Here is a 25,261-nt window from a genome sequence, read left to right on the forward strand (position 1 = left end):
AATCGGTCAGTTTCACGTTTATAATATTCATCTAACAGATATTTTTATAAATCAAGTGGATAATTGCTCTTCCGGAGGTAAATTGTTGGCTGAGGGTTATTAATGTGGACAACTCGTTTCAATTATTACTTTACTACATCCAAAAATATACTTCCAAATGTCACCAGTAATTATACGCCAAAAAATTAAATTAACCAACATCTAACTTCGATTTTATAAGGCAGAAACCTCGATTAGCAATTTGTAATCCAAAATATCTCTTAGCAAACAATAGCAATATATTTCGTTACGTGAATTTTCGAAACAATTTGATAACTACGCCTATGGGGTGTTGAAGTGACACCTGATATTTGTGATTGATAAAAAAGCACGTGATGGGTTCCGCACGTTCAACAAATCGTCAAACTATCGCGGTATCCTTTTGACAGCGCCCAATAAAGTATTCCATTGTTCCGTCATACATTTCATTGTATTTCAGATTTTATCATGCCAAATTTATGATATTCGGTAACATAATTTTATTGTTTGCAGTTGTTTTCTGCATCAGTACGTGAATTCTGCGGAACAAAACGTGTCTGAAATGGACTCTGTGGACTTTGCATAGTAATGAAAAAGGTATAGAACACAGAAATGAATGAAAATGAATAGAGGGAGACGCGACGTGGAATTTTGATGATATGAAATATAAAATTGTGATGCAGTATCTGGAGTATCTTATCGATAGTACCTACAAGTCGGAAGTTATTTATAATAACGACATATTTGGAACCTAAAGAAATTCCTGAGAAGGATGGCATTTCCTATTACTAACGATGATATTTGTCAAACAATTTTAACAAACGTTTTTCAATTCCAGACACATTTTGCTAAACCCGTAGCTTCATCATTGCCACCAATGAATTTTCATCCAAGTTACGGGTCAGTCCATTCATAATTTCTTATAATGTTGTTAAAGCCTGTTTAGACTATTGAATTTATAAATTACTGGGGTTTTTTGCCAACACTAGACCGTTATTTTACCACCTCGACCCATGTTTCGATCACCAAGTGATCATCTTCAAGAGAAAGATCAAAATAACCATACTTACAAGGCTATCCTTATTTATATCATAGATACATATTCTACATACCTGCATCTTGAGTGTCTTACAATTAATTTCACAATATTGCCTAACCAACTAGTCTTAAATTGATTTTACAATGTGTCCTTATGTAATAATTAGGTGAATATAATAATTAGAATATTATCAGCTATATAAAATTCAATTTTACAATAATGCCCTATCTACTTGTCTTAAATTAATTTTACAATGTGTCCTCATGTAAAACTCAGGTAAATCTAATAAATACATTTTATTTCAGTAAGCTATATAGTATACTATTAGGTATTGATCCATCATCGTTATTCATAATATTATTATGTTTATGGGAAAGAAAATTTTTGGCCTTCTACTACTCCATCTTGATACAAAAAAGAAGGATGAGGGAGTCTTTCAAAGGAAGGAAGGAAGTAACTCTATACATGGATGTGTAGATCATGCAAAAAAGTAACTTTCAGACACAAACTGAAAGAAAGTCCTCCTGAAACAGCTACTTTCATATAAACATTGAATTGTACGAAAGAAAAAATTCTTTCGAAACAAATAATTCTATATGAACACTGAATTATACAGAAGATACTTTTCTCTACTCAGTTTGTATTTCAATTCGTTGTGGAATAAAAATCAGATATCATTCACATGAGTTCTACTTTAAATGAATGGTAACAAATTGCACTTACATAGAACACTGCCATCCTCACTGGTATACACCGATGTTTCGCCTTAAGACACTTGCCCTAAGGCTCTTCATTACCAAATTGGATAACATTATAGAAAATATACACACTTAATTCATGAATTTCAGTTTGTGTCTGAAAGTTACTTCTTTGCATGATCTACACATCCATGTATAGAGTTACTTCCTTCCTTTCTTTGGAAGACTACCTCATCCTTTTTTTTGTATCAAGATATAGTAGTAGAAAGACAAAAATGTTCTTTCTTAAAAATTATCAATTTTAGGAGTGATTATAAACAATCACTTCTAAAAAATATAACCTCTTCAATTCAAATATTATGTTCGCTTATTTCTACACTCTCATAGGCATCTAGCTGCCTGTTGCTGCCAACTTGTCTAACTAATCTTAATGAACTGAAGTCTATGGAATGGTTTTATTGCAAAACAAAACCATTCCATATAGAATAGTATATAGCGTATTGAAATAATATTTTATCAATTAGATTTATCTGATTATTATATAAGGTGTCGAAAATCATGATTTGGTGTTGGGAAAAAACTCCAGTAATATTCATTACTACACCAAAGGTTCCAAACAGTGCATCTCAAGTTTCGAAATCGTGGCAAGGATTCGACAGAAAAAGTCTTCTGATAATAAGTGAATAACATTTTACTGTGAATCAAATAGAAAAACATGAAGTCGATTACAAATTGTTATTGAAAAAACTCACAATATATGAATGAAACAATACATTTTTGGAATAATTAACCAGTTACTTGAGAGAATGGTTTCAAACATGAAATATGAGGAAAACTTTGTCAATATTTTTCATCTAATTCAGGAGTACCGCAAGATTCGGACGTTGGTTCTCTATTCTTTCCATAATTTATAAATGGCCTACCATCCACTTGTTATATGTATGTATTTCGAATGCTGACCATTGCAAAGTAGTCAAGAAAGTCACTGATGTCTCACCTGCAAACTTATTCAAATGCCCAATTCAGTGTATTGAACATGGAGTTTCATTGACTTTCAGGTGGACAAGTGAAGTTATTGAATATATTGATGCGATCTGCTTTTTTAATTATTTACAAATCTAGTGGGTACCAAGAAAAATGTGTTATTTCAAATATCTGCTTTTATAAATGCAACATGGTGTATTACTTTCACTTTTGTATTCTGTTAGGAATGTGCATTCTTTGAAAGCTCCCACTGTTTTGTCAAGGTTCGATATTTCTTCGCACTCGAAAGATTCAGAAATTCTAATCAAAATTCAGAAGTGAAAACAATTTCAGCTGTTTAATTGTTCTATTTTCGTTCTATTGTTCCATTTATCATAAATGCTAGTGTTCCACATCTTTATGACTCATAATATACATACGATAATAGAAAGTGTTTTGAGATATGTGATATTGGACTTTCAAACTTGGACAATTTATAACGTTCATCTTTATAAATCACATCCTATGCACATCCTTTGGACGGAATCCTTGAATAATTTGCTTTCGCCGAATGTTTCGTTTCCATCCAATATAATAGTCCTTTCAGCTACACTCAATGAAAAAATATACAACATAATTCTGACATCCATAAATAAATCTAAACTATCAATATAAAACGTAGTACCTCGATTGATCAAAATTCTGTGGCAAAATAAACTCCGGTTTTATGCCAGGGGGTTCAAAAAAAACGGCCATCTTGGCGAAGCTACATTTATTCAATTAGTTGTCATTTATTCTAACTGTTTTGCCAAATCACCACGGTCGGCTATAGCATTCAAGAACGCATGGGTGGTCTGTTCAGACAACGTACCGCGCACTCAGCTCATTTTACGGTCGTCATAATCGTCCTTTCGCAATGTGGTGGATAATTTGAGCCCACTGGTTCAGTAAACGATCGGCAAAACTCGTACGCCACTGTCTGTGAGACTCTGCAGGAAAATCCGAGGCAGTCGATTTTGCATCACCCACAAAAACTTTCACAGGCTACAAATTGGCGAATTTTGTGTTGTGACTTGGACCTGCACATATACAAAATTCATCTGACCCAGGAACTGATCATATACAAAGACGTGTACTCACTGGAGCAGTTGGCAGTTGACCCTAATTTTGATCGAGAAATCATCTTTAGCAATGTTGCCCATGTCTGGGTGGAAAGGTACGTGTACAATCAACATTATCGGATTTGGAACGATAATAATTCACATGAGATCCGAAAGCTTCCAATGCATTCCGAAAAAGTCACTGTTTGTGTGGATTTTGGGCTGGCGTCCTCATCGGCCCACCTTTCTTCGAGAACGACGGTAGCCAGGCCATCACTATAGGTCAATGATTACCATGTTTTTTGCGTGAATTGGATTATATGGTCACCATTGAGATGTGGTTTCCACAGGATGACGCTACTTGCCACACAGCTCATGCCACATTGAAAATTCTGCACAAGGATTTGAGGGCGTGGTCATGTTACATGGAGGTGGCTGACGAAATCGTGCGATTTGATCCCGATGGACTTTCTTTTGTGAGATTTTTTCAAAACGCTCGTATATGTGAACAAGCCAAAAACCACAGCAGTCCTCGGAAACAACATAACCAATGTCATCGGTCAAAGTCAGACTGATTTATGGAGAATTGGACGACGATATATTCCACACACAATGGTATCAATAGGTCTTTCAAACACTTCTAATTTATTTAAATTTCACGTTAGAAAGAGCATCATGGAGGACCCTATATGAAATTACTGGTACATCAACAATAAATATTCAAAACAAGAGAATTCCGAATTCATCTTTCTGCCAACTTACTCGTGTCAAGCTGGTGCAGGTGAATCTACTGAAGTTGGAACTGTGTAACTTCTGAATCGATTTTGAGATTATTTCACTATTATCAAAAAGCATTATAACTTACTTTTTATATCGATATACCTACGAGATCAAAATCTACGATGATGAATTAGTTTCATCTTATAGTTGAACCAAATGAAGTCTCGGAAAAAGCTATTGCGTATGAGTGATTTATGTTACAACTGAAATCATTAAAAACTTCGAAAGTTATGACAAGAAATATCTGAATTCATCAAATCAGAGCAGCGTGAAGTTGAACTATGTTTCACGACAAAATTACAACACCCAATTTCCCCTACTCGTTCAACACTGAAGCGAGTTGGTAGTAGACTAATGAAGATAGTTGAATGAAGATTAAGTTCTGAGAAGATATTTGCAAATGAGGTGTGGAGTTTCCATAACATTTTTACTGGATTCAGTTCTGAAAGAAATTGAATATCAAAATATGAATTCTCACTGATATAATCTATCATTGACCCAACTTTATTTGAAAGTCATCAAAGCAGGTATGCTTCAGTAAAATCGAACTGTTTTGTTTCAAACCATGTCATGACTATCTGCACGTCTAAAGGTTTCTTTTCCGTCTGTGTCATACTCCAAAACACCATACTCCTCTCCATATTCCTCGTGATCCTGAATCAAATATTTGTCATTCATTTTCCCAATCGAATACTCCATTCAACTTATATAACTTTTATTCAAATTGTCAATCTGACTAAACCGCAAATTCGAATAACTTTCACTCAAGTTCCCAAACCTCGAACTCAACTATTGCCAATGATACCAATATCAGAACGTCTTAGACTTCAGCTGCTGGTTTACTATTTATTCGCTATCATTTTTGAAACAGTACTGAATTGAATGTTTGAAGGTGTTTGACAATGTTTCGTGGTGTATTTCATCAGTTCGGACTTCCATTGTCTAATATAATGTCTTATATAATTCATTTGAAATCCCTGAAGGAATCTGTAAGAAAATTGAAAAGGGTAACCGAAAAATAGAAATTTCATTAAACAGGAAACTGAAATTACATAGAAATAACATACAAGACACAACAAAAAAATAATGCAAACTATTATTTTTTTGTTGTTGCTTGTATGTTATTCCTTTGTAATTTCAGTACTTTGTTTAATGAAATTGTTATTTTTTCGGTTAATCTTTTTAATTTTCCACAGATTCTTTCAGGGATTTCAAATGAAATCATATTATATTAGACAACGGAAGTCTGAACTGATGAAATACTGAATTGAATGTTTTTTATGGATGTTGCTGATTGAAAATATCTGCAGCTTGTCGCAACGGTGACTCTCCACCACATATCAGAACAATTTATATTTTTCTCTGCTGAAAAAAAATTGGACTCACAAAGAAATTCAGGTTTGACCGAATGAGAATACACGAAATAATATAGCAATATCTTTTGTCATGACCTACCAATTCATTCAATTACTAGCGCGTAGGCTCAATCATCTTTTCTGATTTCCAGCAGAAAATATCCAGTAGATTATTGATTTTTAGTACAAAAAAATATTGGCAGATATGTCAACCCAAGGTAATAAAAAATTCATTCTGAATTTATATTCTACAGCAGGATCACATGCGTCCCTTTATGCCAGATCCAGTTCAAAGAAGAAAACTGGTGAGCACAGCAAATTGCAATCCAGGGCCTGGGATTTCTTGATTTATAAGTACGTATTTCGACTAAATATTATGGATCGTCTACAACTTGCCTCCGGAATCTCCATCGATTTGTAATTCTCCATATAGATGTAATGCAATGGTGGTTATCGAGTTTTCTAATAATTTTGAAACTATGGGAAACTGCATGAGATTTGGAAATATTAGCGAATATGGCATATAATTTTTCTCAAAAAAATATTGAAATACACCTGAATAACAAATAAAGAATTACAGATTTGATACTTAAAATAGTAATTTACGTAACAAATCCGGAAAATACTATTTCATTGAAACGTATAAAAAATTCTAAGACGATATGTATGCGGGTCCAAAAAACTGTTTTCGAGCGTGTTGTGTACACGATTCTTTGACAACCGTATTCAATAACAAATCAATGAGATACGTTTCTTCATTATAGTTTCTTGTAGAACCAATTTCCAAAATTTTGACTATTATTTGTATCAAATATTGAGATTCGAACAGAAGATAGGTACCAAGAGAAACATTCTCTCATTTATATGAAAATTCGAAAAATTGTTAATATTGAATATTGATATATTCAATGAAAGTTCGACTATCAAATCGAGCTGAAAAGTCAGGTAACTCGCAGCTCTATGAAACCATTCTACCAACATACAACAAGGAAATTAGAAAGACAAAACGGAAGTATTGGAGGAAGTTACCTGGATGTATCTCTGATTTACCACGCAGCACAAGAATTCACAAGATTCTTTCTAGAGAGCCGACTGCTGAAATTGGGTCGATGAACGACCCGATAGAACATTCGCGACCTCTAGTGAAGAAACTCCAGAGATTTTAATAGAAAACCACTTTTCTGGAAATCTGACTCTTGATAACAACTTCCCGTCTTCCAAGTCGCTAAACGCCCAAAAAAGAACGATTGGAAGCTCGTCAAGAAGGTTATCACAGCACCGGCAGTTAAATGTGCTATCAAGTTTTTTCGGCCCTTCAAATCTCCTGGACAGAATGATATAGTTCCAGCTCTCCTTCAAAACGGACTGGAGATAATTTTACCTTTTCTCATGAAATTGTATGGAGCCAGTCTGACGTATAACTATATACCACCCAGTTGGTGGTATACCGGGTGTCCCACATTTTATGTGACAGGCAATATCTGGTTTGTTGAAAGAGATACACAAAAATGTTCCATACAAAAGTTTTAGGAGTTCATGAGAGCTATATTTTGATATAATTTTTAAATATACAGGGTGTTTGGTGTAGGTGTTACAGACCAAAATTCCATTTTTTAAAATAGAACGTCCTGTATATCATTACATATTCAGATGCTACGTTGAATTCTGATATCATTTCATGTTTGGTTTTTGAAATTAGGTTACGGCGTTGTTGAGTTATTGCACTTTTCCTTAAATATAAAGTTTCAAAAACACTTATTTACTCGTACACGAATCCAGTCTATATCTTTTATTGAATTGAACTAGACTACTTCTGAATACAAATCATTATTCTCACCTCTACGATACGATATCGATATCAGTTGAATATAATATTGAAATTCTTGAGAATGTGACTAACTTGAGGGTGAATTGCTTTATATTGCACAATTTCATCAAGTAGCTTATGATTGTTGATGCCATAGTAACAAATGTTGTTGAATTGTATCTACTTGTCAGTTCGATTCAGTGATTCTTTGCAAAACAGTAACTGTGTTCTTTGTGCGAAAACTCCAGTATGCCTTTCGCGTTTAGTCCAAGTGATTGCATTGATATGATAATAATTTTTGGGGAATGTCAGAAAAACTGCCGTCAAGCACAACGTCTATACCAAGAACGTTTTCCAGACAGACCCATTCCGTCACGAATGACTTCTTCGAGAGTTGTAGAAAAATTGCGAACTGGGTCATTTCCTTCTACTATAAAGCATCGTCATCATACGAGATCTGTTAGAACTGAAGATTTAGAGATCAATTTGTTGGCTCATATTATTATTCATCCACATGTTTCTATTCGTACTCTTGCAGAAGAAGTCGGTGTGAGTAAATCTAATGTACAGAGAATTTTGAAAGAAAATAAATACCGCCCATTCAAAATTCAGTTGGTACAAGGTTTGAAACCCACGGACTTTGAACGACGACTTGAATTCATTGCTTGTATTCAGGTAATATTACATGAAAGTCTTAACATATTCAGTCAAATTTTGTGGAGCGATGAATCGCGATTCCACAATAATGGAGTTGTGAATCGACATAACAGTCACTATTGGTCTCAAGAAAATCCCCACTGGGTCCGCGAAAGTAATTTTCAAACTACTTGGGGTATTAATGTATGGTGTGGATTGTTACTTTTTCAATGAAAATCTCAATGGATTGCGATATTTACATTTTCTAGAAAATGATTTGATCCAGTTGATGGAAGATATTCCCATAGCAGAACGACAAGGAATTTGGTGGCAACAAGATGGTGCTCCTCTTCACAATTCACAGTTTGTTACTGAATATCTGGATAGAACGTACCCAAATAGATGGATTGGTAATAAGGGTCCAATTCGGTGGCCGGCTCGTTCCCCAGATTTATCACCGCTTGATTTTTTCCTATGGGGTTATTTAAAAGATATTGTTTTCACTACTCCCCCTTTGAATGTGGATGATCTGAAAATGAAAATTCGACTAGCGTGCAGTGATATTACGCCTGATATTATAAAGGCGACTTGTACGAGAGAAGTGATTCGACGTTTCGAAGCCTGTATAATATCTAATGGACATCACTTTGAACAATTTTTATGACTTATTTCTAGGTACCTACCATTCTTATGAAATGATTTATCAAGTTATATTATTTACATTGTTATTAATTGAAGATTTGTTTTCGAATACACCTCTTTCATTTTCGCAATTGTTTCATATTCAAAATGATTCCTGACTGAATTCCACAACTCAAAATTGAAACCATTACTTCGAACACCCAAAATTTTGACTAATTTTCATGTGATCTGATGCAGAGAGAATAATTGTATGAGATATTTAAAAAAATAATAGTCGTTCTCAAGACTTTACATTTTAAGCAATAACTCAACAACGCCGTAACCGAATTTCAAAAACCAAACATGAAATGATATCAGAATTTAACGTAGCATCTGAATATGTAATGATATACAGGGCGTTCTATTTTAAAAAATGGAATTTTGGTCTGTAGCACCTACACCAAACACCCTGTATATTTAAAAATTATATAAAAATATAGCTCTTATGAACTCCTAAAACTTTTGTATGAAACATTTTTGTGTATCTCCTTCAACAGACCAGATATTGCCTGTCACATAAAATGTGGGACACCCGGTATAGCTCAATCAGCGTTCCTGTTGAAAGGACTCGAGAGGATACTGGACGGACACATCAAGAGGGTGTCATTATATGCATCCCCTCTGAATAACCACCGGTATGCATATCAAACCGATATATCGACATTTTCGGCATTGAACAACCTTATAGAGAAAATTTCCCAATCCCTCGACAACAAGGTTGTTGTATTTCTCGATATTGAAGGAGCATCTATAAGATCGTATCTGGCTATGAACGGCAACAGAACTGCAACTACGACTCTTCAAGGTGAGGCTATCAGAGTACCAGAGGCTGCCCTATATACCCTTTTGTGGTCCTCATGGTGTATAGATTACTTGATGTCAACAAAAAAAAAGTAGATAGTGGATAGTGAATAGTCTGCTTGATGCCCTCGACAGAAGAAAAGTAGATCAGCAAGCTTATGCAGATGGCCTTGTCATCTTGACAAGGTCTATATCGGGAAGGGTAGTTCGTAATATCCTCCGAAGTACGATGGACGTACTTCGTGATCTGAAGAATCTGTTTTTTCAATTATTTGAAGACATATCATGTATTTTAGGAGTATCAGAACTTCTTTTTCGAAAGCTTATATTGAAATTGTTATTATTTATTTATTTGAAATATGAGAATTATGAAATACCGTAGAAATAATGGGGATTCCACTCTTCTATAGATAAAAGTTGGTAAGGTGGAAGAATTAAAAAAATCACGAACCCAATTCAAAACTCTCAAAAAGGTGTGTTTGTTTTTCAGTCGTATTCCTATCCGTCTGCCTAATTCTGAATCACAATATGAATTTTCCACTCATGAGAGGATGTTTTCTTGAGACACTTCCTTTCATTACTTATTTCAAAGCTAAAAATAAGTCAACTGACTCACTCGTTCATGACGCGAACAAAAGAACAACGTAATCTCACATTCCTGAAATGAGCTATTGCTTTTACACGCGCCTGAAAGTAATAATAGTCCCTTCTTCTAGAAGGAACTGTTCATTATGAACATCCCTCTACTTCGGGGGCAATAAGAATTGTTTAATTTTCCAGTAGAAGAAACAACGATGATCGTTGAAGGAGCAGTTTTAAATATCTCTTGCTCCAGCACACTTTCAGTATTCATACTTCCGTAAACTCGTAATATTATTACGAGCTCAGAAATATACTCATATGATCTCCTACGTGAAACTGTCGAAAAAGGTAACAATTTAATATTGCCGAACATAGAGGGAGCTCGTCTTATTGCACTCATCTCTTGTTCAGTTTGGCCTAACCTTCAAAAGGAAGCTGTTGAAATAACATATTTCACTTAAGAGTTAGAGAATTGTTGTGCTAAGAGTGACACTACTTTTTTTATTTTCAAAACAATGAATCAAAAACAATTTTCTGTTTTGATTTTGCACTGTTCTTGATGTACAAAAATACCCTTCGAGCGAAACAATGGCTTGAAAGTGTTATAAGGACTCATCAGAAATAACAATTGAACGTTGTTTTGCTGACTTCAAACGTGGTCATAGAGACACCGATATTGCAGAACACACTGGAAGTTCAAACATAAAAATTATTTACAAAATCGTTTTGAATGATTAAAAACTGAAGTTCCGTGAGTTAGCCGACTTTGCAAAGATACCAAAATAACGTGTTGGCTTTAAATTGCATGAGAATTTGACTATGAGAAAGCACTGTTCAAAGTGAGTGCTGCGCGAGCTCACTGTTGACCAAAAACAAGAACGTCTTGATGTTTCTGAGCAGTGTTTGGCCATTTTCATTAAAAGCTTTTATTTAACTTGACTTGCATGTATGTTAACAAATCTTGCAAGTTTAATTTGACCCACTTCCCGGTATCCGATTGACCTGAAATTTTGCATGCTGGTCCAGAACCGATGACAATGCATGTTAATCATGAACGTGACCTGATGCTGCTGCCAGGATTGGCTCCGTAAGAGAGATCTCCTCAGCGGTAAATAGCAGGGAAATTTTGTATACGCATTCGTTTATGATAGGCAGTTGGTAGGCCCATCATGAAATAGATGCCACATCCAGGGTTGACTTCAATTAAAAAAATATACGATCAATACGAAAGTACATCTATAAAACGGAGAGTCCTCCAACAGAGAAATTTAAGGAATGGGAAAAACTATTATTCGGATAAACTATATTCTATAGAAGTAGGTGTAGGTACCTACTCCTTCAGCATACCTTATCGAAGAATTAGCTTGTTATATTTCTTAGCCTATTAATTTCATTGATGGCGTCATTATTACATGGACGAGTCCCAGTTCATTTCGAACAGTAGAATTCTTCTATCAAAAGGCCTTCTATTGAAGTGACTTTACCTAAAGCCACGTACGCTTGGCCGGCAACGAACAACTTTGAACCCAAGTATACAATAGCGTGGTCAACCGTACTACCCTGCATTTTGTGAACTGTACAAGCCCAGCATAAAACAATTGGCAACATGCTTTTGAAGTGTTGATTGAAAAAGCTGAGCAAGAAAACTTGGAGGATGAGTTGGAGATGCCATCATATAATGATATCATATAATAGAAATTTTTTGGCCCTGTTTCCGGAGAGCACAAATGTATGACTCGGACATTCCATCAGTCCGTATCGACTTCGGCAAAGATGGGATTCACGTTATTGAACCGAAATCTGTGCAATTTTCAGCTGAATTCAGCCATAGTACAGCTGAACGTAGAATGTTGCCAATTGTTTCATGCTGGGCTTGTACAGTTCACAAAATGCAGGGTAGTACGGTTGACCACGCTGTTGAATACTTGGGTTCAAAGTTGTTCGCTGCCGGCCAAGCGTGGCTTTGAGTAAGGTCACATCAATAGAAGGCCTCCTGATAGAAGAATCAGACTGTTCGAAATTAATTGGGACTCCGCCATGTAATAATGACGCCATCAATGAAATGAATAGACTGAGAAATAGAACAAGCTAATTGAGGTATGAGGTATGCCGGAGGAGTAGGTACCTACCTACTTCTATAGAATTTAGTTTATCCTTATAATAGTTTTCCCCGTTCCTTGGGTTTTTCTGTTGAAGGACTCTTCGTTTTATAGATGGACTTTTGTATTGATCCATAACTATGGAATGGAAATAAAAAATATAAAATAAAATAATGATAAAAAACTTTAAAACAAGCTTTCATTTAAGTGCCCTGAAAAAATCAAAATTTAATTTTGAATCAAATTTACCACATTCATTTATGACTCTACAGAATTGAAATTATAACGAAAGCTTGTCGCGATGCCCAGAAGAAATCTGTACATATTCAGTCGAATGAAATTTAAATTGAAAAGCATTCTGACAGATGATTTAATGAGATTTTATATTTCATTTTTATCTTTTAAGGGCACTCAAATGAAAGCTTGTTTTAAAAGTTTTTTATCATCATTTTATTACACATAACAAATCGGAATTTTTGCATCGATATGTGATAATGGATGAAAGATGGATCCATCACTTCACTTAGAAATCAAAACAATCATCATCGAAGTGGAGAGCAATAGATGATCCTCGTTCAAAGCTCCCGATAGCACAACAATTGACTGGAAATGCTATGGTCTTGGTATTTTGAGATGTGCGTGATGTAATGTTCATCGACTATGTTGAGAAGGAAAATACTATCAAAAGTGAATAATATATAGTGTTATTGGAGCGTTCTATAGGCGAAATTGCGGAAAAACGAATTCATCTGAAGAAAAAGAAAGTGCTGCTTCATCAAAACAATGCATAGTGTAACAAATCAATGAAAACGATTTTTTTTTCAGGACGAAACAGAAGCACTACAGGAAAATCCTTAAGACGCTCTTACAGACGTGCATGTGCGAAAGTAGCGATTCACATTGGATTCAAATCGCTGGAGATTAAATTCATTTGGGAGAACGTTCTCAGAAAGTTTTGTCCACATAAACGCAGTCCTCCAGATGAAAGAGTTCTTCGATGTTCCAGACTATCCGAGTATAAATGATGTTCGTATCTCCAACCAGGCGGATCGCTCTTTTATGGATGGAATCCAGCAGCTTCAGAGTATGCTTAGGAGCGAATCTCCATACATGAGAAAAATACTCCAAAGAAGGTCTGATCTGAGCTTTATGAAGCATCAAAAGTTGCTGAGGTGTTGCTTGTTCGGAACAGTGTTTGGAATACTGTTCCGAACAAACAAGCCGTTGAGAAACGGCTTTTCCAATTCCAGCGACATGATTGTGCCAAGACATATTGGTATCCATTCTGAATCCCAATAAAGTTATCGAAGCAGAAAGCGAAATTTTCTGATCTGACATTATTATATCCAGTTCGAAGACATTTATCGTCTTGGAGAAAATCGATGCCTGGGTTTGTATGGCATTGAATTGAACCTGGTTACTTTCACCTAGATTCGAAATCACTTCCAGATCCTCAATAAGCTATGTAACCTCCTGCTGCCGGTGAAGATGTGCCTCCGTAGCCGATGTCCTGGAATCCAAATTGATTGAAGAGACAAGTGTGCTGTCGTCATCAAATCAATATATTGGATTCTTGGTCATTGACATACAATGAAAATAGTTTTGGAGACAGTGTGGATCCATGGGGAATACCAGCGATGAAAGTATTCGATAAATAACAGTCAACGGTCACTTTCACGGAGCATTTTTTGAGGAAGCTGAAGAGTCATACACAAAAATGATCCGACAAGCCATAGCATCGAAGTTTTACCAGCAAACCCTCATGCTACACACGGTCAAAGGCCTTAGGAATATCAAGCATAACAGCACTTGATTCTCCATGTTTCTCGATTGCGTCATTTCAAATATGAGTGACATACGATAAAAGGTCACCTGTTGATCCTTGTTTACGAAAGCCATAATCATGGCTTCATTCATGGTTTTTGATATCACTGAGTCAGAGTCAGAAATGCTTTATTCTCGTAAAATTTTAGGTTTTGTTGACAAAGCAGGCTCAAGAACTAAAACAATCTGAAACCTCAACATAAAGGTCAAGAATTCAAAACAAAATATTAATATGGCTCAAGCACACTTCAAAAAGTTTATGGTAAAAGTCTATGATGAGAAATTTTATATGTTGACAAAACAGGCTCAATAATTAAAAATCAGATACATTAAAATAGAGATCAATAATTGAAACAAGATATTAATATGGCTCAAGCACACTTGAAAAATTCTGTGGATAAAAGTCTGTGATGAAATATTATATAAGTTGGATTTATAAGTTGCGAAGTCATTCAAAAGAAATTCCTCAATAGTATAATAAGCTTTATCTAGCAGTTTTTCACTCTTTTTCGAAATTGTTTGTAGCGTGTTAACTTTCTGATTGAAAGAGGGAGATGATTGAAATATTTTTTGCTATTATAAAGAATCAAATTTTCAATTTGTGCTGTTGACGGGATAGAAAGAGGAATATTGAATGTGAGAGGATAGCAAAGCGACTGGTATAAAGTTATTTGGGAGATTGTTCTTGCCCTATTTGGATATAGGCTGAACGCGGACAATCTTCCAACAAGAAGGAAAAACCCCTTTTTCGTAAGACAGGTTGAAAAGTGTGTAACGTTGACAAATTTGCGTGGAATGGGCTCCGAATTATTCCCGCACATACCAAATTCGCCAGATTTGACTTCCAACGACTATTGGCTGTTCGCTCACCGGTAGGAAATTTTTTCGAATGAGGAGGTCGTTGCTGAAACTGAGGCCTATTTTGAGGAAAGAGATGGCTGGGTATTGCATTGTTAGAGCGGCGCTGAAATGATTGTGTCGCTCTTGATGGAGATTACGTTGATGAATAAAGCCAATTTTGAAAAATAAAATGCGTTTTTATTCTTAGACCTGGGACTTTTAAGCTGGGGTGTAATAATATAAGTTAGTGAAAAATAAACAGGAAAATTCACTCATCGATTTTATTTTATACAATAGTAATGGAGACAGAACAACGCAAGAGCTATTATTACTATTATCCGTCAATTCAAGATTCACCGTTCATGACACTCGGGCATCATTTCGACCATATTCCCAACTTTTCCCTCGAGAGATATTTCGTTTGGAAAGTGACAAATTCATCTGTCCAACTTACAGGTACATTTCTGTATATAATTCAGGGGATATCTAGAAATAAGTATGAGTTGAAAGGAGAAGAAAGATAGTTTTCAAAAGTTTATGTGCAGTTCGAATGTTTCCCGAAGACAAAACAAATATAGATGACGAGTGTAAGGTTATGAATTGAATCGAACCGATTTGAAACGGTGAAAAAGTGTGCCGATACAACGACAGTTTCTAGTAAATAATACAAATATATTTGTCCCGATATTCTCCTTGTAGGAAAAGAATACCAAGCCAATACTGAGAGTTAAATTCTATATATTGACCTATATATATATATATATATATATATATATATATATATATATATATATATATATATATATATATATACAGTGTGACCCATTTAAAATGGAACCACCCCTGTAGAATGTGCATTTTTCAATCAATCTCAATTTTTTTTTATTGAAATATCAAGCATGAAAAACTGTATCTTGACACTAACTTTCACAATTTTAGTTTCATTTCCAAGGCACTCTATGGTTTTTTTTGTTTGTCAAAAACGGCAAAAGTTTATTAGGCAATTTTTGTTTTCAAATTTGACTACACCACTGGATTCGTAGTCGTTATAAATCAAAACTGTCAAATTTTCATTAAAAAATATTTGTTAACAACGAAGTTACAACAACTTCAATTTTGGAAACAAAGTATTTGTTTGTAATTTTTATTCAGATTATAGACATATTTGAGATCTGACAACACTGTCATCACCAAGTAGAACACCAGTGAATTTGTACAGTGAAAATCCGAAGTCAACAGCTCAATGCGTTCTACAGTTATAACTCCTGAAAATATGGTAATGTGAGAGATTTGTGGTGCAAGCGTTTTGTAATAAAAATCTGACTACGCCACTGGATTTGTGGATAATATTCCCTTAAAATCATTCACTTGAGTGTAGGTTACGAGAAGTGAAAATTAAAATAAAAATTGAATAATTGAATAACAAAGAATTAAAAGTTCATTTTCAAGTTACGCAGTAGTAGACCAAGTTCAGAATCACATGTCATGGAATCTCCCAATTGCGCTTTTACCAAATCTTGATAGAATCTTGAAGTATTAATGGTCATACTTGTAAGCTTTTTGGAAGTTTCCCAATAATAAATAATAGTACTTTTGTAACAGCGCACCTGGAAAATCACATTTTATGAGATTCTGAACTTACTCTACCTTCTTCTATAGCTGATGAAAACAAAATGTATACAAACAAGTTTCAAAGTATTTATTCAACAATTAATTGCCATTAAAAAAAAACTGATACTAAAATAAACATTGATTTAAAACTAAACATTCAAATTTTTGTGGCTTCTACCAAACCTCCATTAACTTCAATACATTTATCGTATCTCTTCCGAATATTGTTTACACTATTTCTTATTTGTTGAACTGTAATTTCGGCACAAGCTTGTCGTATCCTTTGCATGAGTTCAGCTCGATTCGTTGATCTTGTTCTGTATACTTTTTGTGTCAGAATACCCCACAGAAAAAAGTCTAATATTGTTAGATCAGGCGATCTAGGTGGCCATTCAATTAAGTCACTACCTCGTCCTATCCAATGATTTGGAAACTGGTTATTTAGCCACTCTTTAACAATCCTCGAATTGTGCACGGAACAGCCGTCGAGCTGAAAATATTAATTTACTTGTTCCGCAAGAGGCATTTCATCTATTTCGTCCGATAATTGGTTATTTAGAAATTCCAAAAAATTTTTCTCGTTTATGTTTCCATCAAAAAAATATGGACCTATTATTCTATTTTGTACTATACCACACCAAACGTTAACTTTTTCGGAATATTGACTTTCACAATTTATGATCCAGTGCGGATTTTCCGTAGCCCAATACCGAGCATTTTGCGATGAAACTACCCCATTGGTGCTGAAAGAAGCTTCATCACTAAACATTATGCAGTTTAAAAAATTTTTTGTATTCAGGTACTCGCCTTGTGCCCACAAACAAAATTCCATACGTTTCACTTCATCACCTGCCTTTAAAGAGTGAAGAAATTTAAGCCGCATTTTCACGTGTCAAGTAGCTAAAGCGAGTTACTAAAGCAAGTAACTAAAATTTAGTCCGTTCGTTTTAGTGAGCGTTCACATGTGTAGGTACCTGCTTTGTTGTTTAGTTGTTTAGTACAGATTAAACATGGCAGGAAAAGTGACGCGTGCAGCAGTGCGAAATTGTATATTGACGTTATGTGGCGAAGTATCCGAAATACTTGCAGAAGAAATGAACAAAAACAAAAAGAAGCGTTGCTGGGTACGTAAATGGCTGAGTAGAAGAGAAAGATATGGTGCTTCATCTACGTTATTAAGAGAATTAGCAGCTGAAGACGCACCAGAATATAGAAATTGTCTGAGGATATCTCAAGAACAGTTTGAAATATTGCTGGCTCAAATTGCGCATCAAATTACGAAATACGACACTGTAATGAGATCGGCTGTTCCAGCTAGAATAAAATTGGAAATCACATTGTCCTATTTAGCCACAGGGAATAGTTATAGAACGTTGCAGAGGTTATTTCGTGTGTCAACACCTGCAATCTCCAAATTTATACCCGAGGTGTGTGATGCTATTTTTGAAAGTCTGAGAAAATATATAAAGGTATGTATTTTTTGAATATTTTTATTGCGAACAAGTTGTTGATGAACAAAACATGTTAAATATTGGAAAAAGCATGTGCTATCATCTGTGATCTTCTAATATCGTCGTCATAGGTAAGATTTGCTTCTGCATGGATTATAGTGCTGAAGCCATCGCTATACGAAGAAGGCATGTCGGAATATGTAGGGGACTGCATTGGTGTAGAGATGGCAGATGGGGCGTTAGCACTGCTGGTATGTGTGTCTGTGTCGTACCGAATACTCTGGAGGTCTTGGAGTTTAAAACTGGTAAGAACAGACTGAATACGTTCCTGTGCTTTTATTGCAGAAAAAGCAGTTAACGTCATTAATTGTGCAGCAACACTGCGACCAAAAGCTATGTATTCATGTTCATTGGCAGGTTCATGTGTGATAGTTTCGGTTATTTTTTTTAGGTCGTTAACTACTGCAGTAACCTGTCTCAATTTTGCCGTAGCTCTGATTTTTTTCTGTGGTGGTTCCTGAGACTTTTCCTGTGGTGGTTCCTGAGACTTTTCCTGTGGTGGTTCCTGAGACTTTTCCTGTCTGGCAGTCATTATTGCCTCTTCATCTTGTTGTTGTTGTTCGTCAACTGCTTCTTCGCGTTGCATCTGAAATAGTACAAATAGATATACCGTATTATGTATTTTAGGTACCGGAGTCCCAAGAAGAATGGAACGTTATTGAAAAGGGGTTTCGTTTGAAGTGGAACTTCCCCAAATGTTACGGTGCGATTGATGGGAAACATGTGACGATTCATGCGCCGGCAAATTGTGGTAGTGAATTCTTCAATTATAAGGGTACTCACAGCATTATTCTGTTAGCTCTGGTAGATGACAACTATTGTTTTTCCTATATTAATGTTGGATGTTCTGGAAGACAATCCGATGGTGGGGTTTTCCAACAATCATCTTTATTTGAAGCCCTAGAGAATGGTTTATTACCAGATGGTGGTTTCATCGTAGGTGACGATGCATTTTCATTGAAAACATATCTGATGAAACCCTATTCAAAAGTAACACTGTCGGAAAATCAGAAAATTTTCAATTACCGCCTTTCACGGGCAAAACGGATAGTAGAGAATGCGTTCGGAATTCTGCTTAGCCGATTTCGCATTTTTGAAAAGCCTATGGCATGCTTACCAGAAACTGTGGACAAAATTATCAAGGCCAGTTGCGCACTACACAATTATTTGCGAATCACTTCTCAGAACACTTACACACCAAATGGATCGTTAGATGAAGAAGATAGAGAACGCGGTCAGATTAGACCAGGTTCTTGGAGAAATGACAGTAATATACCCTTGCCGTCAATAAGACCTTTGGGGAGTAATCATTCGTCACGACGTGCAAGAGAACTGCGAGGTCGACTCTGCCAGTACTTTGTGGGCGAAGGTGCGGTGCCATGGCAGCAACGGATGATATTTTGACTATACCTACTTTAATATTAATATTATAATATGTACATACTTATTCCGTATTTGGTTACATAGCTGGAGAGATGTATTGCTTTAATTTATTACAAGTTGATACTTTCGGGACGGGAAAACACGTATACGGATTAATTACCTATCATATGAACACTACTATAATATACCTACATTGAAATTATCCTGCGTGGGCCTCTTATTATCCTCTATATTACGTAAAAATGCGTCCATTTCCTTGAACCATTTCACACTGGGGACATAAATATCCTCCGCTCCTGCTCCAGACTTCATCGAGTCTCTTATTTTCTTTTTTTCTTGAGAATAAGTTGACCTCAACGCCCGTATTTTGTTCTTGATTTCAGGCACTCCGAATCCTTCTATTCCCATGATCTCCTCAATTTCCTTATACGCCGCGTCCCGAGCTTGTTTATTTTTATAAATCACAGCCTTTGTATCCCATAGACATCGCCTCTCCCGATACTCTTCTACAAACTTTATTGTAGTCGCTTCACTCCAACGAGACATTTTCAAAACACGCCACCAAATTAAAACACAACCAACCTTGCAGTCTGTACTATGAACTTGCCTAAACTGAGCTGTCTACACTTGTTTAGTCGGCTTGGTAGTTGCTAGAAAGCGAAGGTGGGAGAGGCAACTTGCTCAAGTAAATAGAACTTTTTCTATTCACTTGACTAAACAGTTTACTAAATTATGTACTTGCGCAAGTACTAAATCAAGTTGTTTACACCATACAAGTTACTAAATTTAGTTACTTGCTTTAGTAACTCGCTTTAGCTACTTGACACGTGAAAATGCGGCTTTAGGTTTAAATGCTCTCATTTTGTTTTGTTTAAGACATCGTCGAATAGTCTCTCTCGGTAAGTTTAAATCCAAACTGGCGACTCGTAAACTTCTGTTTGGGTGGTTTCTAAAATAATCTAAAACAGCACCTTCGTTTAAATTTCTTCTTTGGTGATTATTTTTTAAAATATGTTTGCTGACTGCAACGGTTTCTTTAAATGTTTTGTTAATTTTACTGACGGTGCTTCTGTCAATGGGAAGTCGATTTGGATGTCTGTGATTAAATATCCTAGCTGCTTCTCTTTCACTATGATAATTGTCCCCAGAAATTCTCACAATTTCAATTCTTTCTTCTAATGATAATTGCAAAGCCATTATTAAATGCACGTAACTAACAACTATTATTTTATTTATGATTAACTGTCAAAATCACAGCCTACTGTTGATTTATTATAAAACCTTTGCATAATGAGTTCAGCTTCCTCAAATTATTGATATCTCCTCTAAAAGATTGTTTTAGCTGAGTTATGAAGAATTTACAGGGAACAATTTTTGTCCTGCTCTCTGTTTTATTATTGAATAAATGATTTCCATGCTTTAAATCAATTTGATTTTAGCGGCTATGCGGAAGAATGTACTAAGTACTGCATAACTTGAAAATGAATTTTTAATTTTCTGTTATTCTAGAATACACTTCTCGTAACCTACACTCAAATGAATGATTTTAAGGGAATATTATCCACAAATCCAGTGGCGTAGTCAGATTTTTATTACAAAACGCTTGCACCACAAATCTCTCACATTACCATATTTTCAGGAGTTATAACTGTAGAACGCATTGAGCTGTTGACTTCGGATTTTCACTGTACAAATTCACTGGTGTTCTACTTGGTGATGACAGTGTTGTCAGATCTCAAATATGTCTATAATCTGAATAAAAATTACAAACAAATACTTTGTTTCCAAAATTGAAGTTGTTGTAACTTCGTTGTTAACAAATATTTTTTAATGAAAATTTGACAGTTTTGATTTATAACGACTACGAATCCAGTGGTGTAGTCAAATTTGAAAACAAAAATTGCCTAATAAACTTTTGCCGTTTTTGACAAACAAAAAAAACCATAGAGTGCCTTGGAAATGAAACTAAAATTGTGAAAGTTAGTGTCAAGATACAGTTTTTCATGCTTAATATTTCAATAAAAAAAAATTGAGATTGATTGAAAAATGTACATTCTACAGGGGTGGTTCCATTTTAAATGGGTCACACTGTATATATATATGATGAAAAAAGAAATGAAAATTTCTATGTTTTTTACCACTTTTATTTTTTTTATAAAAGTGGTAAAAAACATAGAAATTTTCATTTCTTTTTTCATCATGATCTCCTACCACATAGTAACGGCTACATCCATCAATTTATTGAATTCCATATGGGTGATATTTCTATAATTTTAGAATAGTTTTGTTCACGCAAGAAACTGCAGATGACTGCCTATAACAGTAAGCATTATACTGATATGGTCAGAAATGACAAAGCTTCATTTTCTACGTTTCATTTGTTTTTCTATTTTCCGCAGCCCCTCTCTTCACAGTCCGGCGAAGTTTATTCGAATTTTGACAAATGAACAACCGTACAGCAATATCAGTGCTCCCACCGTTATTGTGATGATTTTACCTATTTTCACGCGTTTGGATGAACTATTGTGGGGAAAATTATAAGCCGAAGTAATTATAGTAAAACACCTATTGTAAGCGCAGGATATTATTTAATTCTGCTTTCAATTGAAGATAGCAAAACCTGAACAAGCACTGAAATCCAAGGATCAAATTTAAAACAAATCTGAACCAATTCCCAATTGAAATCGTACTATCTATTTATATAAATGTAGTTTCAAAATCCATGATAATAATTCAAAATTTTCACAAACATTTTTTATTTTTAAACGCGTTTCGCTAACACCATAGAAATGGTCAGAAAGAATGGTTTTCAAGATAAATACGTATTCAATATAGTCAAACTAGCAATTCACTCTAGTAGAACTTATTATTTATGATGAAACTGTTTTAGTTACTACAAAACATTTGCATAATTCTGCGTAGTCACTTTATTTCAATATCATACCCACCTGTAGAGTGGCATTCCTAAATTATCCTTGAACCAGAAAATCATCGTGACATTGTCATTTGGTAGAGCTGGTGTTATATCACATGGAAGTTCAGCATCTTTTCCAGGAACTCCCCAGATGAGTTTGGCAGGCACTAGAAATGATAAAATATAATGATTATTTTTGTCAGTGCAAGAAAATTATGGAACAGTGAACGCCAGGGAATGAAAGTGACGAATCAAAAACGTGATTTAAAGATCTACCTACTCAAAATTAAATTGACGGCCCTTTCCTTTTTTTTTGTTCGCCAACTGTGAGATACTTCCTTGTTTTGTAGACCCATCCTGAATCTTTTGAAATGAAAGAAATAGGATCTATTTAAAATCTGTTTGAAATCTGTTTTTCCGTTAATCAGCTGTAGCGCCCATACGAACAACAACTCTTAGAAAATGAGAAACATGTGCGAGCTAAGGACTAAAGATGTCCTAACTTTTAACGTGTGATTCCTAACAAGGATCATTGAAAAAATTTGGAAAAATCATAGACTCAGTCGCGAAAACCGACTGATGAGAATTATATCACCTTTCAAAAGGATCAATGTATTCCATTGAAAATTAATGAAACACTTCATGAGGAATTCACTTAATATTTGATCAGCAACAAAGTCACTATTAGCGGAATGTAAAAACATAAGAGTTAGGAAATATTCTTCAAATGTTTTTCGAGATATATGAAATGTACATATGCTTTTCTCCAACTCGAAACTCAACTTCAATGAAAGTGTAACTGAAAGCTCACCTGATCAGTGGAAAGTCTGTCAAGAAAAGGATCAAAATTCTTTACAAAAAAAAGATTGGAACTTTCATATAAAGAAACTTCATTGAAGCATACTTTGTTAAGATACAGTCCCTTAAAGAGGGTACATAAAATTTGTATAACAATTTTTTTCACAAGCACACAACCCCTGAAATTCATTTCCAATGTAACTTTTTTGTCTTATCATTTGTCTACCATTTGAACATTCATTTCCTGTTTCATTCTGAACAAAAAATTTCTCCTGGGTTTTTTGCCCAAATTTAACCGCAGAAAAAATTATTTTACGAACAACTACAGAGATACATCGTCATGAATGCGAACTGGATTTTGTAGTTAGTACCTGAATTAAACGATTAAAGGGTAATAAACAAAACTAATTCATTAATAATAAAACACACAACATGTAGAAATCATAGTAAATGTTCAAAATGTCTACCTTCAGACATTACGCATGCATAATTGCTGCGCAATTACGCATGCGTATTCGCTCAAATATTTTGGGAGTCTCTCTGATTACCCTGCATGCATTAATGATGCGGTTTCTTAAGTCATCTACATCGCGAACAGGAGTACGATAAACCAAATGCTGTAAATGGCCCCAAATAGAGAAATCGAGAGAATTGAGATCCGGGGATCTAGCGGGACAATTCTGTGGTCCTCCTCGACCTATCCACTGATTTGCTTATGTTTCAGTTGAATGCTGACGTGCTACTTGACTAAAATGGGCCCCATCATGCATAAGAAACATATCCCTTCTGACGCCCAAAGGAACTTCTTCCAGCAGTACTGGATGCACTTCTCTTGAAAATTGAACGTTTGCCTCACCATATAATCGAGGAGGTAGAAAATGAGGCACAATTAAATCATCCCCAATATCTTCGAGCCACACGTTAAGAGAAAACTGTTCTTGATGGTTAATTTCGACAATAGCGTGAGGGTTTTTATCAGCCCATATGTGGTAATTAAGAAAATTAATAATCTTGTCCCGAGAAAAACTACATTCGTACTTCTCGATGGCGACCACAATCCTGGGTTCTTTTGTCGAATGAACCATATTCTCGTAATCGTTGATGAAGTCGAGCAAATATTCTATGTGAAGGATGCTGCCGTTGAGGATACATTTCAGAATATCTTCTAGAAGCTTTTAACCCCTGCGACAGACCGTAAACGTAATGCATATCAGCCATTTCCTCATTTGTATGCCATTTTGAAAACAAGTGAATTATTGAAGTAACAAATTAAGAACAAAACAACAACACACAATCAGTATTAATTCAATTTCGAAAATTCATAAACTGACAGCGTCATACCAATTTAATTGTCACTATCGCTAATACCGACATACTAGATAGATTAGTTTAATTTTCGTATTTATGACGACTAATCTCTTTAGTTGTTCGTAAAATATTTTTTTTCTGCGAACTGGTTTATTCTGGGCAAAAACCCAAGAGACATTTTTTGTTTAAAATGAAACAGGCTATTGGAAACGAATTTTTAAATGGTAAACAAATAATAAGACAAAAAGTTACATTGGAAATAAATTTTAGGGGTTGCGTTTTCCACCCCTTACAACCATGTGGTAAACCAAATGAATTTCTGGCTAAGTGTCTTTTTGGTAGTACAAACGTTCAGGTGAAAAAATTTGTTATACAAATTTTATGTACCCCCTTTGAGGGGCTGTATCTTAACGAGGGATGTTCCAATGAAATTTATTTATATGAAAGATCCTCTTTTTTTCGATGAGGAATCACCTCCTTGAATGTTTTACACTTATTTAGTTACACCCTGTT

At 35.1% G+C, this 25,261-nt stretch overlaps 2 protein-coding genes across 2 annotated transcripts in view; both read right to left on the reverse strand.

The window, feature by feature from the left end:
- The window catches only part of side (motor axon guidance molcule sidestep), a 249,718-nt gene that overhangs the window by 169,467 nt on the left and 54,990 nt on the right, over nucleotides 1-25,261 (reverse strand). The window contains exon 2 of the mRNA XM_074171289.1: nucleotides 22,677-22,809. Coding sequence (XP_074027390.1) covers nucleotides 22,677-22,809 — 133 coding nt within the window. The remainder of the gene's footprint in view (nucleotides 1-22,676; nucleotides 22,810-25,261) is intronic.
- On the reverse strand, nucleotides 17,867-20,136 carry LOC141480804 (uncharacterized). Its single transcript, XM_074171291.1, has 2 exons — nucleotides 19,921-20,136; nucleotides 17,867-18,931 (listed from the first exon to the last, which is right to left on the reverse strand). Exons 1-2 carry the CDS (start codon nucleotides 20,134-20,136, stop codon nucleotides 18,359-18,361), a joined length of 789 nt encoding a protein of 262 aa, XP_074027392.1. The 3' UTR covers nucleotides 17,867-18,358.

The sequence above is a fragment of the Leptinotarsa decemlineata genome, unplaced genomic scaffold, assembly GCF_025532065.1.
Source record: "Leptinotarsa decemlineata unplaced genomic scaffold, Ldec_3_MD MMD2_tig00000010_RagTag_RagTag, whole genome shotgun sequence".
NCBI lineage: Eukaryota > Metazoa > Arthropoda > Insecta > Coleoptera > Chrysomelidae > Leptinotarsa > Leptinotarsa decemlineata.